Source organism: Eucyclogobius newberryi, unplaced genomic scaffold (assembly GCF_026437365.1).
Source record: "Eucyclogobius newberryi isolate DKJ021-1_F unplaced genomic scaffold, fEucNew1.0.hap1 SCAF_11, whole genome shotgun sequence".
NCBI classification, from domain to species: Eukaryota; Metazoa; Chordata; class Actinopteri; order Gobiiformes; family Gobiidae; genus Eucyclogobius; species Eucyclogobius newberryi.
Window position 1 is genome coordinate 29081156 of NW_027315735.1, and position 12976 is coordinate 29094131.

Below are 12976 nucleotides of genomic sequence, written 5' to 3' on the forward strand. Positions count from 1 at the left end.
GTTCAGCGCTGCAGCAATCAGTCTCCCGACGTAATGCGGCGTGCGCGGGCGGCCGGAGAGTGGAGCGGCGGACGTGACAAGAGCCGAGGAGATCAAATTTATGATGTCGTTAGCCGTGCCAAATGTGGGAAATATGCACGTGGAGTCACCTCGGCTCGCTCTTAATCGGCCTGATGTATTTGAATGTTACGTTAAAACAGACCAGGAAATAGAAAAGTGACTAAGACGTTACGGATTATAATGATAAAAGTGTAGTTGACAGTGGCAGACCCAAAAAAATCTGATCGTTATCTGATTTCGGGAGAGTTTGTGTGAGCAGTTAGGTCTGATGTGAGTAATCTGATTTGTTTTTGATTGTTTACACCGTCCTGTGCCGGTTTGGACAAGGAATATTATGCAAAAAAAAAGAGACAATGTTTGATTTAAAAACCATTGTACTTTTGTGTTTTGCATGTTTCTGAAAATCTGATTTCTAAATTGGGAGTTATCTGATTTCTGGCCATGTAAACGTCACACTGACCACACAGGATGGAAACTATACCAAATGTCCCACATCTAAAAATATCTAAAATCGTGCCCAATATCATGATGGACAATTTGCTGCTTGTCAACATAGTCCAATATTAAGACAATTCAAACTTCCAAATGAAATAGTAACACGAGTTTACTCTTAGAAACTACCGTATTTTCCGGACTATAAGTCGCACCTTTTTTCATGGTTTGGGCGGGGTGCGACTTATACTCCGGAGTGACTTATATGTGATATTATTTGTTATTTTCACACTTGCAACCGCATTCCATACTCCAGTGTGACTTATATAGGTTTTTTCTTCTCTATAAAGCATTTTTTGGCTGGTGCGACTTATACTCCGGTGCGACTTATAGTCCGGAAAATACGGTAGTAACTAATGTTTCATCAGTGTATTTTTTTCATCTTTTCCTGAACCTCCTGCATCTTGCTTATTATAGTGCAGTTCCCAAATTTCATAAAATGCACATTAAGTCCTATTTTGGCCTTTCCTATCGTCATCCGTGCCAAAAAAAAATGATTCCCCGTGCAAGTATTCTCTCCCCATTGGATCGGACGGGCTTCACTGCGAGGGAGCCGAATGCAAACTCTTTTGTCTCCCGCGCTGGCCCCCCCTGGAGGAGGCCCGTGGGCAGATGCAGATAAGGTCCAGATAGAGCGGGGGCATCAGATAGTGCTGCGAAACACATCAGTAATAGTTTACAACTGTCTAGTGTCTGCCCCGGGTCGTAAAACGCGGACAGAGCGGGCCCCGCGCTCCAGTTTGAACCTCGAGGACTTCACGGTGCAGCAAATGTCCAAAGATAACGCGGCTGTGCTCAAAATACCGCTACACAGTTTTGGTAACAGTGGTGTTCATAGAAGCAAAAAGATGTGAGTTTCGGCGTGATTTTGGTTATGATAAATTAAGTTTATAGTGAATTAGAGGTAGTTATGTGTTCAAAACTAATCTGCAAGGTCTTGATATTGTCTAAATGCAGAACGATATATATCATGTTGAATATAATGTTGCATTTAAAGGAGGCAGAGTAAGAATTGGTTGTATTATTGATCAAATGTGTCATATAGGCTAGTATGTTGTATATTAAATGAGGCAAACATAGTAGTTGCAGTACTGTATACGTAATAGAGTTTTACTGCGTTAGCTAAACAAACACATTCACTAGCAAGATAATATGTTGAATTAATCTTGCTATTAAAAAGGTTACAGTGACAATGGTTCTTGGAATTGTTGTTATTATGACACTGTGTATGTTGTGTCGTGGGACTTTGTATTAAAGTTGAATTAATTACCGTATTTCCGGACTATAAATGTCGTTACGTATGTTAAGTCATACCAAAATGCATAATAGAGGAAAAAAAAACATTTGTAAGTCACACTGGAGTATAAGTCAAATTTTGGGGGGATTTAATTGATAAAATCCAAGACCAAGAACAGACATAGGGTATAAGTCGCTCTGGAGTATAAGTCGCACCCCGAACAAACTATGAAAAGAGGTGCGACTTATAGCAATGACTTAGAGGTTAGTATATTGTATTCGCAGTAGAGACAGAAGTAGCAGTCGCAGGTTAAACATGAAAACTAACTCATTTTAATAATCTAGCTTGTGTTAAAGTTGTAGTTGTAGTTGAAAAATGTGGTTGCATGTGTTTAATTTGTTTTTATTTGATTTTATATGTTTTATGTTGTTTTGAATTCATTTTTATTTGGTTTGTACGTATTTATTCATGATGTATTTATTTATTTTTTAACATATTTTACTTGTGCTTGTTTTGTACCATTGCAGCACTTTGGAGACTTTGTGTTGGGTGAAATGTGCTATACAAATAAAGTCGGATTGGATATGTAGTTTGTGTCCATTGTATTGTGTCGTTGCTAATCTTCAGTGTCCGTTAGCCCAACGCTAACCCAATGGAGATTTGAAGATGACAAACACTGCATTTCAAAAGTTCTAAACGTGTCGTATTTACCGATATCGATCCTTCAGCTTACTATCTCATTCTTGCGTTCGTTTCGGCCAATGCGGCTCCGAGAACGGCACAATTTGCACTGCAGCCAAGAAAAAAACATGTCTATAACGGGACGCCTGTATTTACCGCGCGGAGTCGTTAAATTGTCCGACACGTGGAGATAGATACAGTATCTTCTCCCCAAACGCCTGTCTCCTCCTCGGCCCCTCCTCCCCCGGGCTCCTCTTCCTGTCCTCATACAGTCAGAAGTGCTCCTCTTAGCGTTAAAGCCGGAGCAATAAATAAGGCATATTATGGCCTTTTAACGCGATGAATAATGTAGAACAATAAAAAGTTAATATATAACTACTTTACCCTCATTCTGCCATTGCCTAAGTGTATTGTTGGGCTGGCGGCTGAGTGTGTGCGGGCGCGGCCGCTCGGTTTACGCGCGCCGCGGCCGTGAATGTGTCAGTGCCGTAGATGCCGGTCGTAGAGTGTTTGTGCTGAAAACCGCCGACGCTGATGTGCGCACAGCTTCTTTTTCCTGTTTTTTCTAACGGCGGGACAGGGAGATCGTGTCGGTGATCCGCGCGCTAACTTGTCCTTCCTCGTTGGGCGCTTTCATCCGCACTTCTGAGACACTTTTGAGCACGTGCAGCCGTAACCTTCCCCCGCTGCATGAGAGGTGTATCAGAAGATGATAAAGGAAAAAAAACATTGTGATTCAGCGCAGGCACGAACTCCACAAACCGAGGCTGACGAGCTGACTCTCTTCTTCTTCTTTTTGTGTGTGTGTGTGTGTGTCTGTTTTGCGCAGTCCCGAATGCAAACCCAGCGGCGCCGGAGACTCCCAAATCAGGCGTGGAGGACAATGCCATCCCCGAGTCCAGTCCCAGCCCATCTGACCCTAACCGGATAGGCCCGGTGCCGCCAGGAAACCATGGTGAGCAGATTGACATTATACACATGAACACATGCGGCTCAGGCCTCAGATCCAAAATGGCTGACAGCGGGGTGGGTCGCACCGCGCCGGCTTGGAGACCAAAGGTTGTTAGTAACGTTGCAATGGAAGCAGCCGTGATAGCAGGTTGTAGCCATAGTAACAGGTGGTGTACTTGTCATTAGCTTAGCTGTGGTAGTACTAGCAGAAACATTAGTAATACAAGTGGTCACAGTGATTTTAGTAATTAATGTAGCAATGCAATTGAAATATTAGATGTATTAGTATTTGTAGCAGTATTGGTAGTAGTATTAGCAGTAGTAGTAGTAGTAGTAGTAGTAGTAGTAGTAGTAGTAGCTTAGTTATGATAGTTCTAGTTGAAACATTAGTAATAGAATACAAGTGTAGTAATAAATGTAGCAATGCAATGGAAATATTAGACTTATTAGTATTTGTAGTAGTGGTAATAACAGTAATAGTAGTAGTAGTAGTAGCAGCTGTGATTATAGGGAAGTGTAATTAGCGTAATAGTGGAAGTACTAGTTGTAACATTAGTAATAGTTAGCATTGGTCACAGTGTTTGTAGTAAAAAATGTAGCAATGGAAGTAGTAGTAGTAGTAGTAGTAGTAGTAGTAGTAGTAGTAGTAGTAGTAGTAGTAGTAGTAGTAGTAGTAGTAGTAATAGTAGTAGTTGTAATAGTAGTAGTAGTAGTAATAGTAGTGGTAGTAATAGTAGTAGTTGTAATAATAATAGTAGTAGTAATAGTAGTGGTAGTAATAGTAATAGTAGTAATAGTAAAAATAATAATAGTAGTGTAGCTTAGTTGTGTTGTTGTAGTAATAGTGATAATAGTAGTAGTAATAATAGTAGTAGTAATCGTAGTGTAGCTCAGTTGTGATAGTTCTAGTTGAAACTTTAGTACTATCGTAGTTAGTTTTGGTTGCAGTGATTGTAGTAGTAGTAGTAGTAGTAGTAGTAGTAGTGTAAAATACATAAACATTATTTTGTTCAAAAAGGAGTGGGATGAAGTTTGTTATACTGTAAGTCCCGCCCACATTACTTCTAGAACAATTTTACAATTAGATGCTGAAGTAAAATCTTCTGCAGCAAAGATATGATAGAAGGTAGAAAATATTAATGTTATATTAATATTTGAACTGTAGTAATAAATGCAGTCGTCATTATTGTGCAAAGTGAGCGGTAGCAATGCAAGTATTAGAAGTGTTAGTATTCGTAGTAGTAGTAGCACTAAATGGCAAATGGCAGACCACGGGGACAAACAAGTTATTAAAACAAAGGCTGCTGAATTGTTAAAACAATGCCTCTAGGTTTGTCTGTAATAATTAATGACAAAAAAATGGAATCTAAAAATCGGCTTTTCTAAAGTAATTAAATTTAGTGCCAGGGGCGTCGCTTTGATTCACATGGGTTAACAAATAGGTGCGTTTAAGTGGTCGGTTTGATTAATAGCAACACAAATGAGTATTGCAACGCCGAATCCACCAAAACAAACATATCACCTCAATTTAGTCATAGAGAGATAATCTGAGCTGATATGGGAAGAGTAGATAACGCAAAACAGTAGTTACAGTAGACATGGCAGTGGCAGTAGCAGTAGTAGCAGTAGTAGTAGTAAAAATAGTAGTATTCTCCAATATCAAATGTTTGTGTCATGATTATTGTGAAACGTCACAGTATAATGATTTATGTTTTATCATTTTCCTACTGTTCCAATAGTTCGTGACCAGCTTTATGAAATCAAACTTCCTGAATGCCAAAGTACAACAGTTATTGATTTAACAACCATATAAAAAGGCCCTTTACGTTAGGCGTGTTATATATGTACAGCGAGTTACTTTAATTTATCTCTTACGATTATATAATGATCTGATTCATCGAAATAGTCTTAAATTCTCCACCAAACTCTTTAAAAAACTGGATTATTCGTCACAAAAAGTCGACATTGTTCTTATATATTGTCATAAACATAAAAGCAACTCTGCTGTTCAAACAAAAACAGCTTGAGGATTATTAAACAAAAGCCAAAAGTGAAAACTGTATATTTACTAAATGGTTATTACATTTGTTACGACACATGATGATGAGATTAGTTCATGATTAATAAACAAAAGGCCACATTTTGTCCTGTTAAAGTGTTTCTTTCGGTATCTAGTTCCAGTACTAGTTTAATATCAATGATCTCGTCTGATTCCCGATCCCTCTGACCTAAGCTGTGGCACGTTGTCGCTAAGAAGTGGAAATTGATGGACACAGTTCCATGTAGGTCATGAATGCCCACCTCAATGAATACGCCACTCGTATCGGTTACGTATCAAATCCCTCCCAGTGCCAACAGCCAAACCTGAGCTGCTTGTGCATTGTTGAGTCTGCGCTCCACCCGAGGAGACACAGAGGCTTCTTCACTCATAAACGCTTTTATTCTACTTCTTTTTTTTACTCCTCATTTGACTTGCAGATAAATATAGATGAAAAGCTCTGATAATTGAAGAAGTCATTGAGGACTCGGCGGCTGCTCTGGGCCCCTCCTCTGCTTCCTGTTCTGCAGCAGCACCTATCACAGAGAAGCTCACAGAGAAGCTCACAGAGAAGCTCACAGAGAAGCTCACAGAGAAGCTCACAGGGAACCTCACATCACAGATAACCTCACAGAGAAGCTCACAGAGAAGCTCACAGAGAAGCTCACAGAGAAGCTCACAGAGAAGCTCACAGAGAAGCTCACGGAGAAGCTCACAGAGAAGCTCACAGAGAAGCTCACGGAGAAGCTCACAGAGAAGCTCACAGAGAAGCTCACAGAGAAGCTCACAGAGAACCTCACATCACAGATAACCTCACAGAGAAGCTCACAGAGAAGCTCACAGAGAAGCTCACGGAGAACCTCACAGAGAGCCTCACAGAGAACCTCACAGAGAACCTCACAGAGAGCCTCACAGAGAACCTCACAGAGAACCTCACAGAGAGCCTCATAGAGAACCTCACAGAGAAGCTCACAGAGAAGCTCACAGAGAAGCTCACAGAGAAGCTCACAGAGAAGCTCACGGAGAACCTCACAGAGAGCCTCACAGAGAACCTCACAGAGAAGCTCACAGAGAAGCTCACAGAGAGCCTCATAGAGAACCTCACAGAGAAGCTCACAGAGAAGCTCACAGAGAGCCTCACAGAGAACCTCACAGAGAACCTCACAGAGAGCCTCACAGAGAGCCTCATAGAGAACCTCACAGAGAAGCTCACAGAGAAGCTCACAGAGAGCCTCACAGAGAACCTCACAGAGAACCTCACAGAGAGCCTCACAGAGAACCTCACAGAGGACCTCACAGACAGAGAACCTCACAGAGAACCTCTCAGAGAACCTCACAGAGAGCCTCACAGAGAACCTCACAGACAGAGAACCTCACAGACAGAGAACCTCACAGAGAACCTCACAGACAGAGAACCTCACAGACAGAGAACCTCACAGAGAACCTCACAGAGAACCTCACAGAGAACCTCACAGAGAACCTCACAGAGAACCTAAGTGCTCGTCCTGTCCCAAACTGTTGAGGATAGTTTATCGTTTGCTTATTCGACACGAGTTACTCCATCAAAAGCCTGTGTCGTGTCAGGTTTTTGTGGATCATTCTGATGTTAAATTGTAGAGAAAGAACTCCAAATGGTATTTTATATTTTCTGGTATTTTAAAGAGTTTAGCTTATTTAGAATGTCCAGGAAAAAATGATAATGATCTGTTCCCAAGGACGACAAACCAGCTGTGAAATGAACCAAGAAAACGGCTAAACCAGTTTTACCTTTTACACATTTATAATAGTAAGATATAATACAGCTCTTTTTGTGAAACTCAAATATAATTCACAATTCAGGACAAAATAAAACACATATTAACACTATTTTGTCATCTAATAGAGGATTACTTTAAAACATCTTTGTCATTTGATACTATTTGCTAATAAAGAACAAATGAAGACACATTCTTTATTTTTAATCCTAAAAAGTTTAACCCAACAAAGTACTTTTATGTCTTTATTGAAGCAAATTCTACATGTGTTGCATGTTAAGTATGACAAAATTAAATAAAACAATCTGTGTAAATGGATAAATACTGCGCAATTCAAACATTTATCAGTCCAAGATCAAACAATAGACTATTTTTGCTCAAATCTATAGCGCTGCCACTCAGACTTAAAAAGGCACTTATCCGCCGCAAAGCGCAATTATTAACGTCAAAATGAGTGGCTCTCGACGCGGCACCTGTACGCGGTCCTCCTGCCCCCGTCCCAAGGCAGATCCCGTGTGCACTTAGGGGCCTCGACATGCGGGGAATGAGCTTCAGTGACAGGCTCCCGCTGTAGCCTCCACACTGAGCCCGGACGGGGCCGCATTCCTCTCGGCTTTGATTTCACCGATAAGACGCCGCGCCGGTAGCTTTTCAGTGATGTCATTAGGCCCCATAAGACTCGAGCGCTCCGCCCCATGTCCCGGGCTAAATACATGGTTAGTGGTCATTAGTGCGGCGGCTATAAGGGGCCCGGCTGCTGCGGAACGTGTGGAAGTGACTCGTTTAAATACTTTGCCGTCGCTTGAATGTACCGCGGGGGGAAAAGGATGTTTTTTTTAATTTGTCATTTTTGATAGAAGGTTATGATATTGAACTATTACTCAGACGGTTTAGACGGATTGGTTAGTTTGTGGTACTGAAAGTAGAGGTCGTACGAGTGATTGAAGAGGTTATTTTTTTATGATTAAACGAGGATTTGACTAGTGTACACTTCTAAACAAAGGGATAAACTGATATTTCTGTTCTTTTGTGGTTATTTTTGTGGTCTATTTAGGGTTTGTTTGATACTTGAACCTCAACCGAGACTTAAACACACAGCAACAAAACTTACATAACACAAACTAACCTATATAAAGAAATAGAGAAGGAAAAAAACACATATATTTTATACACGTTCACATATATCCACATAATTCATATACACAACCGAGACTTTTACAGACACATTTGAGAACATTCCTGGAAATATTGTTCATAACGCTAATAGCTAATAGTGAAAGTAGTTAGTATTGGAAGTACTTTGTAGTATAGTTTTAGTGCTATAGAATATGGATAGTAATCTCTGTATTTGTTATAGCGTTTTCACAATATTAAAATTGCAAACTCAATTTTGACACTAAACAATGGGCGCAGTGCTGATTTCGATACCAATTTTTCGATACCGATTTCGATATCAATCAATCAAATTTATTAATAAAGCACAATTCATACAAAGCGCAATTCAAAGTGCTTTACAATGTTAAGACACTTTTTAAAAATTAAATAAAAACACAATGTAGTTTGTAACAATGTATGTCAAAATAGATAAATAAAAACATAAAAACAAATTATTGTCACAATGATAGTGAAAAACATACTTTTTTTAGAAGTTTCGACACAAAATGCTTGTACTTTATGTTTTGGTCCGTTCCAATTCAAACTCAAGCTCTTTCAAATTCTGTCCTGTTTTGCAATATAATCTTTTCAGTACAGATACTTCAAATAAACAAGTATTCGGTGTCTATACTAGTTTTAGGACCAGTCGCTGTCTGATTTCTGATTGACAGACTTATTATCAAGTATCAGGCCCAGTTAGCGGTTGTGTATTGGTCGAATCAGTAGCAATCGAAGCAGTATTTGTCGTGTAGTTCGCCAGTAAAACGCTCTACAGCCGTTTCGCCGGCGATCGCAGCGCTGAGAGTAACTTCCACTCGGAGCGTGTACTTCCTCCACCTCCGGGTCAGTGACAGTAAAGATCTCAGCGGCGGGGGTTTGCTCTCTGGTAGCAGCTGCTAGCAGACATGGAAAACAGATTTGGTCCGACTCAAGTTTCACCTCAGTCGTTCTCTCTCATCCTATAACGCCCCCCCCCCCCCACCTCCCTTTACGGTCCCAAACCACATAGACAAAAGGATGAAACAAATTCAAGATGTTCCCCCCGTTTACCGCATTCGCCCGCATCTTAGCGAAAAACAAAAGTGCCCTCTCGACATGCCGCGACGTTACCGAGGTGGAGTCTGGATTGTGTTGAAGTGTGGACCGCAGATTTACTTAAAGGGGAGGCTATTTTGATTGAGCTAATTCACTTAGATTACATCAATGGGCCCCGTTAGTCCTGGCAGAGCACACAACAAATGGCGTGATCACGGTCGATTTGCCGAGATCCGCTCATGACAGGAGCAGTTAAATGCTATCGCTATCCTCTTGACTGTTCGCGAGAGAGAGAGGGGGACGCTTCCCAAAATATTTGCGTTTGTCCCGTAGCCAAGGCGGTCCCGCCCTGTAACAACATACTGCTGCTTTCTCCTGCTCCCTACTTTAACCCAATTTCCCCACTACAAGATAACAGTGTGATCACTTAGCTTATGTTATGTACGTCCGTCCTTCTGTGAACGCGACAGCACCGGCTTTTTCAGCAGTTACCTCCTTTAGAATTTAAACCAGATGCACTTTCCAAAGCTGCTCACTTTATTTATTTATTATTTATATAGTTTAGGCTTTGGACTGCATGGTTATGATGGGTGTTTGAGTCTGGGATTTAGGCTCATCTATAGAGGATCATTTATACAAACAATTCAAATTAGTTCTGGCCTAATGTCTAAATGTCACAATAATTAAAATGTCGATTTACATTTTTTCGGGGGTCAATATTTGTTTTCTTTGACCCAGTGGTGAACGTTTGCCTCCCCTTTTCTGTAAAACAATACAATTGGAGCTGTAAACAGTTTAATAGATAACTTGACTCTGACTATGACTCATTATGGAGACAAACAAAGCTAAAGTGTTTCATTCTGCTCGTTATTGATTACAGACCTTTTTCAACAATAGTTCATATTTGAAATAGTCTTTGGGGGGATGATCTGGCTTTAGGTTCGACGTGTCGGTGGCATACGTTAGTTTCTGTATTATCGTTTATACCGTATTTTCCGGAGTATAAGTCGCACCAGCCAAAAAATGCATAATAGAGAAGAAAAACACATATATAAGTCGCACTGGAGTATGAAATGTGGTTGCAAGTGTGAAAATAACAAATATTATCACATATAAGTCGCTCCGGAGTATAAGTATATAAGTAGATAAGTATAAGTTGCACCCCGGCCAAAACTATGAAAACAGATGCGACTTATAGTCCAGAAAATACGGTAGTCTAGATTGTTTTTCAGGCTTATCTATACAAAGGGATAATAGGGGACAAAATGTTTAACAAGAATCCATTAGATCTGTTACTAAAGTTACATTAAATGATCCTATAACGGCTATAATGGTGTTTACAGTGATATATATCCTTCATTATCTTTGGTAGCCAGAATGTGAGACTTCCAAAACACCAACAACTTGGCCATCATTTCTAATATTGTATAATGAAGCGTTAATCACTAAAAGCTATATTTGATTCAAACATATTCCGGGGGGCACAGAGAGGCCATGTTTATGTTTACTGCTCCATTAGCGCAGTCGTGTTACTTAGAAAAGCTGTTCTTTGGCGATAGCGGCGTCTACTTTATTAACATTCTCTCTCTTTCTCCCCCGCCCCGCCCTGCACAGACAGGAACCAGGACACGCCCTCCAACTCGGACGGGATCCTGGGCTCCAAAGTGGCCGTGTTCTCCGCCATCGCCGCCGGCTGCATCATCTTCCTGGTGCTCATCCTGCTCCTGGTCATCCTCCTCATCAAGATGCGCAAGCGCTCCCGGAAGAACTCGCACTCGCAGCCCCGCCCCTCCGCGCTCTCCCTCAGCACGCTCTCCAACCCCAAGCTCCCGGGGGGCACGGCCGGCACCGAACCCAGCGACATCATCATCCCCCTGCGGACAGAGAACAACTACTGCCCTCACTACGAGAAAGTGAGCGGCGATTACGGGCACCCGGTCTATATTGTGCAGGAAATGCCGCCGCAGAGCCCCGCCAACATCTACTACAAAGTCTGACGCCCTTATACTCGCAGCTTCATCTCCCGTGTGGCCTCCAGACGAATCACATAGAGGAGCGCTTGGTTTGTTGCGGATGTTTTCAAGAACACTTTTTTCTTTTCTTTTTTTTTGTTTCTCTGCGTTCAGGGGGGACGTTTGTTTTGTACCACCTGCTGCACAAATCTGGAGAGACAAGCACTGGCCGGCCACCAGCGGGGGGTTCGAAATCGCTGTTAGTTTGGATTTGTCTGAGAATCCCTCCCTCCCAACCTCATCTCTCCCCTCTTTATCCCGTCGTAATCGTCTATAGCCTTCCCCTCGCACAGCCACCGACGCCCCCCTCTTCTCACAGACGTGTCCCCGCTGGGCCACCGTACACAGGGGTTTTTTTCCGGGGCGGAGTGGACCTACTGGACACTGTTGCGTACGTGGTCTCTTTTCCCTGCGTCGTGGAGCTGGAACAACAGGCCCCGCCCAGCCCTTGATTCTAGCATCTCGGGGTTTCTATAAAGCGAGCTCGCGATAGCGCCAGTGCCAGAGCGCGAATGCTTGTGTTATACCAGTCTCCAGATAGCTCAGGTATCCAACACAGTGCGTGAAAAAGACAAAAAAACAACAACAACACCAACAACAACATGTTCCTGTATCCCTTCTCGCACCTCTAATGTTTGCCTTACTATTTTTGATGGAGGATTTCCCTGATTCAGTTCACAAAGCAGTTGTATTTTGTTAGACTTTTTCCTACAAGTGCACAATGTATAGAGAATGACGTTCAGAACATTTAACACTCTCATCATGCTTTCATCCACCAATCATTATCGCTCATTTAATCACCATCGCAAAGACTACCTATACCTGGACTTTTAGCGTCTCCGTCTGTCTTAGCGTGGTGTTTACGACCCACTTTTTTTTTGACAGCGTTTCCCTTCTGTGAATGAGTGCGTGTGCGCTTTTTGGGGGCAAGTCCGGGCCAATTCGTGCAACGTTACTGTCTCCAAATCCCCTCCAAAACAAGAAAGACAGTCCTCGCCAACCAACAGACAGACAAGATCTTACCAGAAATCCCCTTGTTGGCAGTTATTAAAAGTTGTATCAGCTCGAGACCGACCGGCTTGTGCTAATTTGTTTGTTCTAGCTTCTAGCGCGGCGGCGTAAACATCCAACACTCCCGTTCACCGCTCGCTGCGCGGACTCGGTGGGCGTTAGGTTGAATTCCCGCGGACTATTGGCCGTAGGTGGGCCGTCCCGGCGAACGCAGAGTTAAACAGGACAAGGATACTGTATTGTCTACTGCCAATTGCCATCTGTTGCCGTCTAATGACTAATCCACGTGCTATCTCGTTGCCCACTCTTAGCAGCGGGGTCGAGAAAAAGCGAAACGGAGAAAAAAAAACGGGACAGAATCTTCTCCTGCGACTTAACCGTGGCGGGAGGCGGCAGTGGCGGTGGCGGTGGGGATTGGGGGTTTTGGGAGAGGGCCAGAGTTGGAGGTGAGGTTGTTTGCAGGTGTATTGGCATTCATTTTCCCCAGCCTCCCGTGCGCTGAATAAAAAATGCGGCGCGAAATATTTCTCGAGTCGAAGGCAGAGGGGAC

General features: G+C 42.3%; 1 protein-coding gene across 1 annotated transcript in view; it reads left to right on the plus strand.

Annotated features, from left to right (window-relative positions):
* Nucleotides 1-12761, plus strand: part of efnb1 (ephrin-B1) — a 125383-nt gene extending 112622 nt beyond the window's left edge. The window contains exons 4-5 of the mRNA XM_072439848.1: nucleotides 3300-3425; nucleotides 11018-12761. Of these exons, the coding sequence (XP_072295949.1) occupies nucleotides 3300-3425; nucleotides 11018-11400 (509 nt within the window). The 3' untranslated portion in view covers nucleotides 11401-12761. The remainder of the gene's footprint in view (nucleotides 1-3299; nucleotides 3426-11017) is intronic.
* The last annotated feature ends 215 nt before the right edge of the window (nucleotides 12762-12976 follow it).